The sequence below is a fragment of the Anomaloglossus baeobatrachus genome, chromosome 5, assembly GCF_048569485.1.
Source record: "Anomaloglossus baeobatrachus isolate aAnoBae1 chromosome 5, aAnoBae1.hap1, whole genome shotgun sequence".
NCBI lineage: Eukaryota > Metazoa > Chordata > Amphibia > Anura > Aromobatidae > Anomaloglossus > Anomaloglossus baeobatrachus.
Genome location: NC_134357.1, coordinates 530295134 through 530311064, shown reverse-complemented (window position 1 = coordinate 530311064; position 15931 = coordinate 530295134). Strand labels below are relative to the sequence as shown.

Below are 15931 nucleotides of genomic sequence, written 5' to 3'. Positions count from 1 at the left end.
TCTCAACATCTTTTCCCAGGATGTTCACCGGTACTATAGGCAGGATGTTCACCGGTACTATAGGGGGTGACTTCCTCCCAAGGTCAATAACCATCTCCTTTGTCTTGTTGGTATTTACTTAGAGAGCATTGATCTCACACCAGCCAACAAAGTCACCGATGGCACCCTTATATTCCTCATCATTCCCATCTGATACGCATCCAATAATTGCCGTATCATCCGAGAACTTCTGAAGATGGCAGTGGTCCAAGTTGTACCTAAAGTCTGACGTATACAGACTAAACAAAACAATACTGCCTTGGTGTGATTTCTGTGCAAAAGCTATGGCTCTCATTATACAGGTAATGGGGGCTCTGGGTGTCACTGCTTTGAGGGGTCCGGGAACTGGAAGTGGTTCGTAACCTTCTCTGAGCTCATTGTGGCTCTCATTGTCAGAAAGGTTGGGGACCACTGTTTTTAACGTTCCTACTCTGAGTTCTAATGTTAGCTTGTCAGCTGTTTTTGTCTCGGTAAATAATGTAATTTTTCTACATTACTTGTAATTTCTCTTGATATTTTAGAAATGCTATACAAATGTTTAGTTAAGAATATTTTATTCAAAATAATTTTTATTTTTAGCAGGTGATTGTACAAGGAGATCAGAGGGACAACTGACATCTGTAATTTTTAAATCAGATAACCTGGATATCACACCAAGTGTAACAGAAGTTAATGCCACTAAAAATCAAACTGCTCTTACAGCAAAGAAGCCATTTTCAAATGCAGAACATAGAAAATGTTTGTCCCCCAAAACGTCTTTTGTTGCAAGATTTCCTTGTGCACAGTGTGGGAAATATTTTAACCACAAATCAGAGCTTGTTAGACATGAGAGACTTCATACAGGGGAGAAACCATATTCATGTTCAGAATGTGGGAAATGTTTTAATCAAAAATCAAATTTAGTTATTCATCAGAACATTCACACAGGGGAGAAGCCATTTTCATGTTCAGAATGTGGGAAATGTTTTGCAGATAAAACAGGTCTTGTTAGACACCAGAGAAGTCACACAGGAGAGAAGCCTTTTTTATGTTCAGATTGTGGGAAATGTTTTAAGCAGAAATCAGACTTGGTTGTCCATCAGAGAACCCATACAGGGGAGAAACCTTTCTCATGTTCAGATTGTGGGAAATGTTTTAAGCAGACATCAGACTTGGTTGTCCATCAGAGAACTCACACAGGGGAGAAACCTTTTTCATGTTCAGACTGTGGGAAATGTTTTGCAGATAGATCAAATTTTGTTAGACATCAGAAACTTCACTCAGCAGAACAGCCCTTTTTATGCTCAGAATGTGGGAAATGTTTTACTCAAAAATCAAAATTAGTTGTCCATCAAAAAACTCACACAGGGGAGAAACCTTTTTCATGTTCAGAATGTGGGAAGAGTTTTAATCAAAAATCAGCTTTAGTTATCCATCAGAGAACTCACACAGGGGAGAAGCCATATTCATGTTCAAAATGTGAAAAATGTTTTAATCAAAAATCGGGTTTATCTGTCCATGAGAGAACTCACACAGGGGAGAAGCCATTTTCATGTTCAGAATGTAGGAAATGCTTTGTAGATAAATCAGGTCTTATTAAACACCAGAGAATTCACATAGGAGAGAAACCATATTAATTTTTAGAATCTGAGAAATGTTTTAATCAGAGATCCGATTTGGTTGTCCATCAGAGAACTCACACAGCAGAGAAACCTTATGTCTTTTTTGTACATTTTATAAAAATATAACAGAGACCATCAAAGCAATAACAATTGAGTAAGTGAGAAAGCAAAAGCAGGTTATAACTTATATTAGAATTAAAACATATTACATTATTACTGTGTTTCCTCTAAACAATAATACCTACACTGAAAATGAGTACCGAGTGTACCCGAGCATATTAAATAGGGATGAACATGCTCGCTCATTATTAGTAGCTGACAGTTGTTGGAGGGTAATCTTTTACAGTCTATATCCGAATTACTAAAGAGATGTGAATCAATGCATGGTGACAATACTTGCACCGAAGACAGACGAGATGGCCCCATATCAGAGGCAAAAACCACAAATGTTTTGAGAGCTGGCAATGCACTCCCTGAATTATGGATATATCATATTCATGTATGGTGTGTATAGAATGCTTGAAGGATGTTCAGTAAGATGACAACCATAAATATGCCCTAAAACTGGATTAGAATTTAATATAATCACCTGTCCCCCTCTGACCTCAGATGAGGGAGGATTGAGGGGTCTGGTAAGACTCTTTGTAACATCATCTAAGGAAAATCAGTGTTGGACCCCTGGTGAGGCAAAGAGCATTGCAGATCTGTCTGACTTATTTGTATTTTATAAATTTTAGTTTATACTGTTTTACCCTTATGTATGTCTTTTTTTTATTAAATCTTTAGTAACATTTGTTAAACACTGTACTTCTTATTCTAAATTAAATCTAAAATGTAATAATTTGTTCCTTGCTGCTCTAAACATACCTGCAAGCCCTGAAGAGGGTGAGAATATCCTGGTTTTGTTACCCAAAGTATGCCAGAATGCAAGAAGAGTACCTATCAGGAGCTCAGGAAAGCTTGTGTGCTAGTGTGTGACCCAGTGCAGACATATCGCTGGCCTATCAAAATAGCAAGTGGTGGCAGCAAGAAGTGTGGTCTGGAAATGAAAACTGTCTGTGGGGTGCGCTCAGCTCATTGTCAGCCTATTTGGATAGGTGAGCAGACGAGTGAGTGTGGGAAATAGAGTCCCACTTTGTAGTATCATCCGAGGCACATGTGTTGTGAGTGAGGGTGGAGTACCTTATAGGTCTATTTCCTTTTATTTAAAGAAATGTGTTTGTGATTTCGTTTAGTAGTCATTAATCCTTATGAAGGTTCATCATAAAACTACAATTAATAAGTCCTATCTTGGGTTCTTAATGATCCGTGTGCTAAGTGTGATTATGTATGGAGAAGTGAGGGAGTCACTGAAGGCTCCTGTAGGAGTGTAAGGATAATGGGGCCAATCTGGGTTTATTATTCATGAGTGGGGTTTTGTAATTATTTTAGACAGACTGGGTAGTCTTATAGTGGTTACCGCTGTCACACCTACACATCACGCCAGCATGGTTGGTGGTGATACACTTTCCTAAACACGGCTCCGATCCATATACATTGTACACTCACACAGCTCCACTCCTTACTCATGATAACTATATATAGCAGTCTCCACTCTGTATACATACAAAGCTCTAATATCTCATACATAAATTGACAAGCAGCCATGAAGATGATTCCCCTCCCCCCCAAAACAAGAAACAGCATTATCCAGCTCGTCAGTAGCGGTCTCCCGGCCAAGAAAATTTCCAAACTACATCATGTGAGTGCCATGACAGCTGGAAGAATACTAAATGAACTGCGTCCATCCATTCCAAAGCCAAGAGGTGGACGTCCAAGCAAAATATTGAAGACAACAAGTCTGCTCATCACAAGGTCTAGGAAATCTGGTGCAACAAAAACAGCAGTGGAAGTGGCTCATATGCTTCATAATAGTGAAATCACAGATGTCCACACAACGCTCATTAAAGAAATCTGAACTTGTGGCCTGAAAAAAAGGTGAATAATTACTTGTGTAATGAGAATGGTGCGGAAGGCAGGATACAAGCGGTTTATAGATATGACTTCTCCGTCTGTCTGTTACTATTACAATATTTTTTTCACGGTAAACATCTGGCCCATAATAAAATAGACATATGTAAGGGGTGATTACCACTGTAAAGAGGAGATTCTGTTAAGGGGGCCATAAATTTACAGTGATGCAATCTAATTATGCATCTACCTTAACCCCGTCTGCATCCAAATCATGAGTCATTTGTTAGTAGCATGCATACTATTCTTTTCATATAGACCAGAGAAATGACACGGATCTGCATAGAAAATATGACTATTTTAATTACGGAAGTCCACAAACATTTAAAATAAATCTGTTGGCTAGGAGCCAATAATACGTAACACGTCTCCTATTGGGCAATACCGTAAATAGCTTATTCTGTGATATACAGTAAACTGTAATGTACAATGTATTTCCTCATTTACATTAAGCTATGTCAGCATGATTCACTTGTCACATGAAAGTCCAGTCTGTCTGATGAGTCTTATGATGTCTGAATGCAAATATAGGTGTGGTACACAGTTCAAGCACTATCTTAAATCTTGTTTTTTGGATATCTTCATATAACTCTTAATACTCATAATAGTTCATAATCTTGTCCATAACATTCCACCCTTTGGAGATAGCCAAAAGTCTTTCCTTACTTTTTCCAGAGTCGATTGATCTGTCCTAATGCCGATGGTTACCTCACTCTCATACGAGATAACCCATCCCTTGTGGATGAATCTCCCCACCTAACAGACTATGCATAGGAAGTCAGATCCTGACCGTATCCTCTTGAATGTCCTCACGGCTATGTTCCATGCTGGCACAAATTATCCGGGAAGAGGGAACGTGGAGGTAAGCAGGCTTTACACACTACAATATCGTTAATGAATTATCGTCGGGGTCACGGTGTTTGTGACGCACATCCGGCGTCATTAATGAGATCGCAGCGTGTAACACTTAAGAGTGATCTTAAACGATCGCAAAAGAGGGCAAAATCGTTTGCCGTAGAGAGGTCGTCCTGAAACAAAAAATCGTTTTCAGGATGTTAGCGATGTTGTTCCTCGTTCCTGCGGCACCACACATCGTTATGTGTGACACCGCAGGAGCGAGGAACATCTCCTTACCTGCCTCCATCGGCAATGCGGAAGGAGGAGGTGGGCGGGATGTTTATGTCCCACACATCTCCGCCCCTCCGCTTCTATTGGCCGCCTGCCGTGTGACGCCGCACGACCCGCCCCCTTAGAAAGGAGGCGGTTCGCCAGCCAGAGCGACGTTGCAGGGCAGGTAAGTCCGTGTGACGGGGGTAAGTGAGGTTGTGCGACACGGGCAGTGATATGCCCGTGTCGCACAACCGACGGGGGCGGGTACGATCGCTTGCGATCTCGTTAGCGAGATCGCAGCGTGTAAAGCCCGCTGTAGTCCTCTCATCAGCTCATATTTATCCGGGTTGGTTTCACTCAGAGTCTCATATTCCTGGGTCCTTAGGCGGTAATGGTGGGACATCATCAAAAGTGGGATGCACAGTCATCTTCTGGTCCACAGGCTTGGAAATCATCTTCTTGGCACAAAGTATCAGGTAGGAGAGGGAAGACAGGCATCTTGTGGTCTCAGGTGCGACATCTTTTGTAGTGGGATGAATGGATATTTGTCAGAAACTGAGAGATAGAGAAAAAGAGAGAGAGAAAGATCTAGATCTGGTTGGATCGTGAGGAGAAAACTCAAGAACGTATATTAGGGAAATTTTTAGTTAAACAACAAGTTTAGTTAAAGTATCTGGGGGTACTTCTAAACAGGATTTCATAGGGTCTCAACCTAGTGGTCCCTACTGGGGTGTGTCTGACACTGAACAATTCAAGGGGAAGACTCTCATGCCCTTGCTTTCTACACTGCCCCAACCTCCCAATCCCTCTATTCTGTGGCTGGTATGGGGTGTGTAGGGTCAGTTCTGTGTCCAAGGCCTGCCATATCTCTGGCTGGCAGTAAAAGCAGGTCACTAGCCACTTTCTATGGTCTCCGGGAGCCCACAGCTGCACCCTATCTCAGTCCTCTTCTTCTTCTGAGACTTGCTCTTGTAGGGTCAGGACAATGTTTTCTCAAGACTTTCCATCTTTCCTTGCTTCTTCACATTGGGGTCATTCAAAAGGCACAGATTGACTGACTGTTTCTGTGGTAAGTGGTCTTGGGGCTTCTTTGGATGTTCTGTCAGTGAGGGCACTTCTTACTGCTTCCCTTGTCTCCTACAGTGTAGGCCTCAACCCTGCTCACCGCGAATCTGTCTGGCAATAGCAAAGCTTCCTTCAGTTCTTCTATGGCCTCATAATGGCGTTCAGTTGCATTGGCGGTGATCAAGTCTCTTGTCTTCCATACAGAGTGGATGTTGGCTGCCATCTTGCAAGCTTCAGTGAGAGCACATACCTCTGCTTCTTTTGCAGACAGGGATGCGGGTAGCCACTGCTCTATCAGCACAGCGTCTTCTGCTACCACCACCATACCCATGTGGAACCGTCTTCTTGATGCACATCTTGATCCATCCGCAAAGGGGTTAAGTCAGTGTCCAAAGGTGTATCCGTCACTGTATCGAATCCAGAGGTTCCTGCCTCAGCTATGTCAGAGTCGACTACCTCTTCCACCAAGGTGTCAGATGTGGGACACTTCCCCCCTTGGAAGAGGGAGAAGTGTAGCAGGATTAGGCACCGCACACAGGGAGATGGTGACTTTGTCAGGGAGCAGTGATGTTATACGGGCATTGATCTTCAACTGGTGCTTTAGGAAGATGTTCAATCTGGCTGAGTAGTATTCAAAGGGCTGCTGTCTTCTTCCATGCCAAACAGGTAGAATGTTTCTGGGCTGGAGATGACATGATGATACTCTTCAGGTGGCTGTGAATGCAGCACATCTGTATGTGAGGTGGTCTTGTAAGCTGTTAGATTCATCTCCATACGTCTTGCCACTTGAAGGAGGGTGTCTTGGGTGTAATCAGGAGTTACCAGCTGTAGTTGTTTGCATATGGGCTCTCGGAGACCTGATACAAAGGACTATACCCAGGTTTGTAAGAAAGAGCAATGGGTATAAATTGGGGTCAGGAAAACACTGAAATTCTAAAAACTAAGATCCCCTAAAACCCCGGGAAAAAAAGAGCACAAGAGGGTTTGGTAACTAGCAAGCAGCACCCCCCTGACTATATACACACAACTAGAAATAGCAGTGGAGCATGCCTACTCTACCTCTCCTGTGCTGACCCTGTAACCGGGGAACCTGCACTCTTCCTCATCCCGACGGTAGACCTAATGGTGGTCAGGGCCGAGCCTCCAGCGTATCCCTATCTCCTGACAGACCCTGCAAACTAAGAGACAAAGGATTACTGGGTGCTGCCAACAAAAACCCTAATATATACCAACTCCTGATGATCAAAATCCCCTTAGTACCATACGATCCTCCACCCACTACATCAGGGAACTCTTGGGCAAGATACCAGGCAGGATAATATACAAGCGAGAATATCTCAAACCTAGACTAAGCAGCAACTGCCATAGGCAGAAAAATATTCACTGTCCACCAGGGCTAATAGTGAGCAGTCTATATGGTCTAATAAATTGTATACTAGGTACAGCAAAAACAAATATGCATAAGTGAAGGGTAAAGGTTTCCACAGGACTATCAGCAATGTCCTTTGTTAAGATTCATTAGTGGGAACACAATGGGGCACAACTGCATATATGACCAAAAACGTAGTGTGAATGTATTTGGCTCTTATTCGGGATTTAAAATTAATATTGACAAGTGCAAACTACTCCCCTTAACTGAAAAAGGAAAGACTACCCTCCAAAATAGCCCTCTAGGAAGGATAGCTGTTGCTTCGTCGTTCTTAGCATTCTTGTTTATTAACATAGGACTTACACCATCTTCGCTATATTCACATCTTCGCTATATTTAACTATCCTCCCCTATTGAATTAAATTATTACCCAACTAAAATCCTGGCAGGATCTTCCATTGTCATTTATGGGTAGAGCTCATCTTATCAAAATGATAAGTATGGTCAAGCTGATGTACCAACTACAGACCCTTCCGCTGCTACTCAAACACTCCGATATTAATGCACTTAATAAAGCCTTTAGCCATTTCCTCTGGAGGGGGAAACATCCCAGAATCAGTCTGTTTAAACTCATGGCCTCTTAGGCAGAGGGGGGTATTAATCTTCCTAGTGTTAAGGCCCAGTCACACACAACGACTTACCAGCGATCCCGAAAACTATGCGACCTGATAGGGATCGCTGGTATGGTAAGTCGCTGGGAGGTCGCTGGTGAGATGTCACACAGTCAGGCCTTACCAACGATGCAGGAACGATACAGGTCACAGTAGCGACCTGTAAAACGATCTCAGCAGTCACTGTGACCCTGTCACACAGTGTAAAACACAGCGATGTGTCCTGCCCAGCAGGACATCGCCTTTGAAGAAAAGGGCCTGGACCATTCGGCAATGACTAGAGATCTCACAGCAGGGGCCTGATCACTGGTAGGTGTCACACATACCGAGATCGCTAACGGGATTGCTACTGCGTCACAGAAACCGTGACTCAGCAGCGATCTCGCTAGCGATCTTGTTATGTGTGACGGTACCTTTAAGGTACCGCTAGTTGTTGCAGAATGGTCCAGGCCATTTTCTTCAAAGGCGATGTCCTGCTGGGCAGGACACATTGCTGTGTTTGACACTGTGTGACAGGGTCACAGTGACTGCTGAAATCGTTATACAGGTCGCTACTGCGACCTGTATCGTTCCTGCATCGTTGGTAAGGTCTGACTGTGTGACATCTCACCAGCGACCTCGCAGCGACTTACCAGTGATCCCTATCAGGTCGCATCGTTTTCGGGATCGCTGGTAAGTCTTTGTGTGTGACTGGGCCTGACGGAACTATAACCTGGCATGTCTCACTCGCTATATCATAGATTGGATGCACAATTGGCATACATACTCAGACTCTACTCTCGAATCAGACTATGCTCACCCTCTTAATTTGACAGCAATTTTACACTCTCGTTTTACCTCTCTACCTCCTGCAATTAAGCACTCAGTAGTTTTCAGGGATACAATATCTACCTGGAAGGCAGTCCGGAAAAAATATAGCCTTTCCTTTAGAATATCAAAGCATCTTCCTTTGTGGTGTAATCCAGAGTTTCCCCAGGGCATGGAGAATAAACTGTATTCTGTGTGGCGTACAGCTGGTATATCGAAGGTTTCTCATCTCCTACATTCAACAGAAGTGAGGTGGTTAACAAGCAGGGAGTGCATTGAAAAATACCATCTACACCCTTACCACTATTTCCAATATGAACAAATAAAACTCTATTATGTCCAATTTAAGGGATGTTGCGTTTGAATCTAAACGGAATGAACTTGATACCATTCTTCTCCACCCAATGGGAACTCCTTCAATATCGGAGTTATACTTCATGATGAAGCCTAGATTATCGGGCGTACATCCCGAAACGTTCTTCAAATACTGGAGATTGTTAATGAATGATATCGATGTTCCTTCTAAGATAAGAGCAGGTAGGTCTGCCTTCCGGAAAAATCTTATTAACGAATCCTGGAGAGAGACTCCGTTTAAAATTATGCACGGAGCTATCAATGCTTTTAATATTCCTAAAGTGGATCCTAGTTCAGACAGGTTAATTGCATGCCCCAAATGCCAACTGCAAAATTCGGACCTTTATCATGGTATTTGGCTGTGCCCCAACACTGCTTCTTTCTGGGGGTCAGTCTCGGATCTGGCAAAAACGCTTTGGAGCTCTATGTGCCCCCTGTCTCCTCAAGCAGCACTTCTGCATTACTGGGAAAACTCTTATATAGACAGTAATATAAGTAGAGGTATGCCAAGACTTTTGCACACTATTTTATTGTTGTCCAAAAAGTTGATCCTTAAATATTGGATAACATCATCCACCCCTTCTATCTCAGAACGTATAAGTCAACTTAAGCATTATATGGAGATTGAGCAGGGAGATGCACTCTCAAATAAGGAAACGCAGGCGAGTAGATTTCTACTAAAATGGAAACAGTTTGTGGTGAAATATTGCAATAAGGAGGAAAAAGAAAAAATGGTGCAACCTTTTACCTCAACTGCATGGTACATTATGGAAGACCTAAAGAATAACCTAGGTCACCTCCGAATAGGTAACTAAACTATGAACGTGACTAAGTGATTAAATAAAAAATCCCCCCCCTCTTTTTTTTTTTTTTTTTTTTTACTTCTTTCTCTTTTAAATGAGATGGCTGTTACGTTTGTTTGGATTATTTTTTGTGTGTGTGTGTTTTTACTCTTACTTGCACTTTTCATCATCCCAATGGTTGTTGTAGATTTATTGTGTCTACAAGTTATGTTTTCCCAGTCTGCGTACTGGATGAAAGATTATTACTATATTTTGATGGGAATGCTAATTATATTGTTTACTGTTTAATGGTTAAAATTTTCAATAAAAATATATATATTAAAAAAAAAAACAGAAAGAAAAAACGTAGTGTGGATTTCACAGTGGCTTTGGGTCCTAAGATGGCGGCTGAAAACAAGAATAGGGAACTGGGTGTCGGCTAGACTAAAATGGCGTCAAAAGAGGAACTATGTAGTGACTGGGATGAAATGGCCGCTAAAAGAAGAAGTAGGTGTTGGCCAAAAATGGGAGGGAGGGACATGGGTTGTGCCATCTACATTCAGGAGGTATTCAATCTGTCACTGGGAATATGGATTATATAGGGACCCCTGGGCTGACCCTGTGACTAGGGACCCTGACATAATATCCCCATACCATACCCCACCCAAGGTCTGGGCAAAACACAGAATGACAGAAAGAAATCTACATTCAGGACAGGAAATAATGGGGTTGGCTTACGTGGACACAGACACAGCCATTTTCACAGACAGGTAAAATACACATAGTGTAGTTACTAGATTCAGAATTACATTTCTTCAAACCATCTCAATACTTTCACTTTCGTTGACGTTCAATATCACATCCTGTACCTTCAATCAATTCTCATCTAATCTCCCCCCTTGGGAGAATTCTCCATTTTCTTTTTAAACATGCGTCTCATCTTCTGTCACTTACAGACTTCATCTTAACCCCTTCACGACCGGCCGATTTTTCGCTTTCCGTTTTTTTTTTTCGCCATTCTTTTTCTGAGAGACGTAACTTTTTTATTTTTCAGTCAATATGGTCATGTGAGGGCTCATTTTTTGCGGAACGAGCTGTACTTTTAAATGAAACCATCAGTTTTACCATATTGTGTACTAGAAAATGGCAAAAAAATTCCAAATGCTGAAAAATTGCAAAAAAAGTGCGATAGCACTATGGTTTTTGAGATATTTTATTCACTGTGTTCACTATATGGTAAAACTGATGTGTGGGTGTGATGCCTCAGGTCAGTGCGAGTTCGTAGACACCAAACATGTATAGGTTTACTTTTATATAAGGGGTTAAAAAAAATCGGACGTTTGTCCGAAAAAAGTGGCGCACGTTTTACGCCATATTCCGTGACCCGTAGCGTTCTCATTTTTCGGGATCTTAGGCTCAATGACGGCTTATTTTTTGCGTCTCGAGCTGACGTTTTTAACGGTACCATTTTTGCGCAGATGCTACGTTTTGATCGCCTCTTATTGCATTTTGCGCAAAAGTTGTGGCGACAAAAAAACGTCGTTTTGGCGTTTGGAATTTTTTTGCCGCTACGCCGTTTACTGATCAGATTAATTGATTTTATATTTTGATAGATCGGGCGTTTCTGAACGCGGCGATACCAAATGTGTGTATATTTTTTATTTTTTTAACCCTTTAATTTTCAATGGGGCGAATGGGGGGTGATTTGAACTTTTAGGTTTTTTTGTTTTTTTTTTAATTTTTTAAAACTTATTTTTTAACTTTTTTTTTTTATTTTACTAGTCCCCCTAGGGGGCTATTGCGATCAGCATTCCGATTGCTCTGCAGTATCTGCTGATCACAGCTGGAAGGCTGTAAACAGCAGATACGCTGTCTTTCTCTTTTGCTGTGCCCCGGGCACAGCGAAAGTGAAACCAAGTCAGGTGTAGTACAGGAGTCATCACATGACCCTGTGCTACCATGACAACTATCGGGAGTCACGTGATTGCGTCACGTGACTTCCGGTATCGGGCGGTAAGGTAAATATTACCGCAATCGCGCTTATAATGGCGCTGTCATGTATTGACAGCGCCATATAAGGGGTTAATCGGCACGAGCAGATAACGATTCTGCTCGTGCCTAGCAGGCACACATCTCAGCTGTGAAAATCAGCTGAGATGTGTGCCGATCGCGGCATGCTGCCGCCGGAGGACCGCGGGCAGTAACATTATGTCATTTAGGACGTAATTTTACGGCCCGCGGTCGTTAAGGGGTTAAACTTTCTGGTCTAATTTGACCTCATTCACAGATTTTCAAATAGAAAACTAACACTTCTCGTTTTTCAATTTCAACATTTCTACGGTGTTCTACATCTCAGTGCACAACAATAACAGAACAGGTTCATTCAGGAAGAACTAGAGCACATGCCAAACCAGTGTCACGTGGGTGATAAGAAATTACACTCACCTTCACTATAAGCCAGCTGTTGTTGATACCTCGAGTACTAGCAAAAACTGTTCACACTACATACACCTCATGAGGACGGTCCATCCAAGACTCAATAACTCTGATTAAGACCAAGATTTAGGATTCTCTCTCTAATGCTCCTCCTACCTAGGCTGGCGGAGAACACATTATATTCCAGTATTCCACCAGATACAGTCAGGGTTCTCAAGGCACTATCAAGGCACTCACCATAACTCTGTACTGGCAGAAACTAAAGAAAATCCCTCTTACTGTCTCCTCTTTGTGGGAGACGTACCAGGATACAGTCAGGGCTCTCAAGGCACTATCAAGGCACTCACCATAACTCTGTACCTGGACCCTCAGCCTTATCAATTATCGATTATTGATGACACGTCACACATACATGTATACTACAGTCTATTTACAGCCACACGAACATTTTCTTTTCTTTTCTTTTTTTTCCCTCAAAGAAACAGCTGCTATTATACCTTGAACACTTCCTCATTTTTGCTCTAACGCCAGCGGAGCACAGAACTTCCTGTTTTCCACAAACAGGTCTGCTATATTTTTTTCCATCTTCTAGACAGTCAAAATAATGAACCAACACATTGATTGACATAACAATAAAGACACTATATATACCATCTAGGTGGCTGAACTCACCTGCATTACACACTTACACATATAACCATATAACCTGGATCATACCAGAAGTCACCGTATATCACAACTTTCTCATTTTCCTCTAATGTTAACTCAATGAAAACGAAACTTGGAACTTCTGTTTTTTCCACAGGACAGACAAAAAAAAACCCAAACACATTACATTTAACATTATGCAGACAGTTAAGGTAAAATGACCAAGTGGGATCTCTTAGGACGTTTATCTCATGCGAGATGGCAGTCATCATTAAGTGTCTAGACTGGGACAGCCCAACCCCCCTTTCGAAGTGCAAGTACACGCATGAGGTCTGCGAGGTGAGATAAGACAAATTTTCTCACCTCTTTGTGGAGTGCGCAATCTCCCCTCTCGTGTAGTTGCCTTTTCTAATCAAGGTGTCAGCATGGCCATCTGTCATAAAGACGTTCCGTCCTAAGGTAGGTTCGGGCGCCATTTGTTAAGGGGGCCATAAATTTACAGTGATGCAATCTAATTATGCATCTACCTTAACCCCGTCTGCATCCAAATCATGAGTCATTTGTTAGTAGCATGCATACTATTCTTTTCATACAGACCAGAGAAATGACACGGATCTGCATAGAAAATATGACTATTTTAATTACGGAAGTCCACAAACATTTAAAATAAATCGGTTGGCTAGGAGCCAATAATACGTAACACGTCTCCTATTGGGCAATACCGTAAAATAGCTTATTCTGTGATATACAGTAAACTGTAATGTACAATGTATTTCCTCATTTACATTAAGCTATGTCAGCATGATTCACTTGTTACATGAAAGTCCAGTCTGTCTGATGAGTCTTATGATGTCTGAATGCTAATATAGGTGTGGTACACAGTTCAAGCACTATCTTAAATCCTGGTTTTTGGATTTAGTTTTTGGATTTTTTTGGATACATTTTTGGATATCTTCATATAACTCTTAATACTCATAATAGTTCATAATCTTGTCCATAACAATTCCTACAGATAACATCCCATTTGAGTAGTGACCACTAAATGCAGAGAAGTCACAGACACATTCCAGTCGCCAGTTGCGTCTGGTTTATCTGTGGTGTAGTCTGGCTGGTCACTATTCTTCTGCTAAACCAAAACTGTCCCCATTACTTTAGCCATTGGAAGTCCTTCCGTTAGAGTGAGATCTGTTCCAGCCAGACATTACAGCACCGGAAAACGCTCCCGACCCTCTGGAATTAGAAGACACTGACCCTTACCTTCTCAGATCTCTAAACCACAAAGCCGAATGACAGCATACATAGAATGTGCTGAAAATCGTGAAGAAAAATATAATTCGTACGGATATGAATTCGGATTTAGTTGTTCATCAGTTGTCCATCAGAACACAGGCTGGGAGAAACCATATATTTTTACAGACTGTACAAGAAAACATATAAAAAGACAGCCAAAGTAATGACAAATGAGAAAGGAAAAGCAAGTTAGAACTTACATTAGAATTAAAATATATGCAGTTATTAATATATATTGTTTATCTAAAAAGGAATATAACATTAGCATTAAATACCACATTGTTTTATATTTATATATTTACTATATGGATAAGAGTATTGCAACCCCCTCCACCTCCTTCTTCACCCAAAAAATACCCAACGTTTCTTCCCCCTATTTTTCTAACTTCTAATCTCTGTGATCTGCCATTCATTACAGTTTTGTTATATCCACAATCTTCATGTCTGAACAAACGTCTGTACCTTATATACAGTATAGCAATAATAATCATATTCATGTTACAAATTACTATTTACATCTATGATCCATTCCTTCTTTGTAGGAACATTTGATGTGATCCATTTTTTTTTTTTAAACACTTTCCATACTAAGTATAGGAGTTTTTTTTCACTATCATTGGGAACTGATTCCTTCTCTTCACCCCAACACACATTATTAGGTCTAAGAGGACCTTGATTTGAAATACTATATTGTCTGAATATCTTGACCACACCTCCCCCCCCCTCAAAAAAAAGTACACTTTATAGCATAACTCAACATATGATGGTTTAATTTGACACTGAGGACACTTAGGATCCCTTTTGTTATTTATCTTTGACAATACCTCTAGTATTAAATAAATCTTATGTACAATGAACAGTTACAAAATTGTATACCTTGGATTTCTGTAAAACAAGTCTAAAGGGGGCTTTACACGCAACAACATATCTAACGATATGTCTTTGTGGTCACGGATTTCGTGACGCACATCCGGCGTTATTAGCGACGTTGTTGCGTGTAATAGCTACGAGCGAGTGGTAACGATCAAAAATACTTAATCGTTGATCGTTGACACGTCGTTCATTTTCAAAATCTCGTTGGTCGTTGTGGACGTAGGTTGTTCGTCGTTCCTGAGGCAGCACACATCGCAACGTAGAGAAATACTTTGGTGTAGTGTTGGGGCTCTGTTGCATTGATCAATTCAATAGCTAAATTTCTCTTTATTCATATGTTCATGGCAGTAATGCAGATTCCATTTTTCATATTTTCATTCTTACATATAGCTATTGGATTTTTCATGTCAGTATTCACACAGCAGTTTCTGCTTTTCATATATTCCCCTTACATAGTCACTGGTGTGCATACCTTCTCTCCATATAACACATTGCTACGTGTGACACCCCGGGAACGACGAATAACAGCTTACCTGTGTCCTCCGGCAACGAGGGGGGCGTGTCGTTAATGCGGCTTGTTTCCGCCCTTCCGCTTCTATTGGTCGGTCGCTGTGTGACGTCGCTGTGACGGCGTACGAACCTCCCCCTTAATAAAGGGGTTGTTCGCCGCTTACAGCAACGTTGCTAGGAAGGTAAGTACGTGTGACGGGTGTTAGCGATGTTGTGCGGCACGGGCAGCGATTTGCCCATGATGCACAAACGACGGGTGCGGCTGCTTTCATGAGCGACATCGCTAACAATTTCGCTACGTGTAAAGCATCTTTTAGGCTTAATTAATTAAGATTGGTGTTTCATACACCAGTACTAATGAAGAAG

The 15931-nt window shown here is 41.5% G+C and overlaps 1 protein-coding gene across 1 annotated transcript in view; it reads left to right on the top strand.

Annotated features, from left to right (window-relative positions):
• Nucleotides 1–15931, top strand: part of LOC142312161 (uncharacterized) — a 378399-nt gene that overhangs the window by 319989 nt on the left and 42479 nt on the right. The window contains 1 exon segment of the mRNA XM_075351064.1: nucleotides 814–1634. Within this exon segment, the coding sequence (XP_075207179.1) occupies nucleotides 814–1634 (821 nt within the window).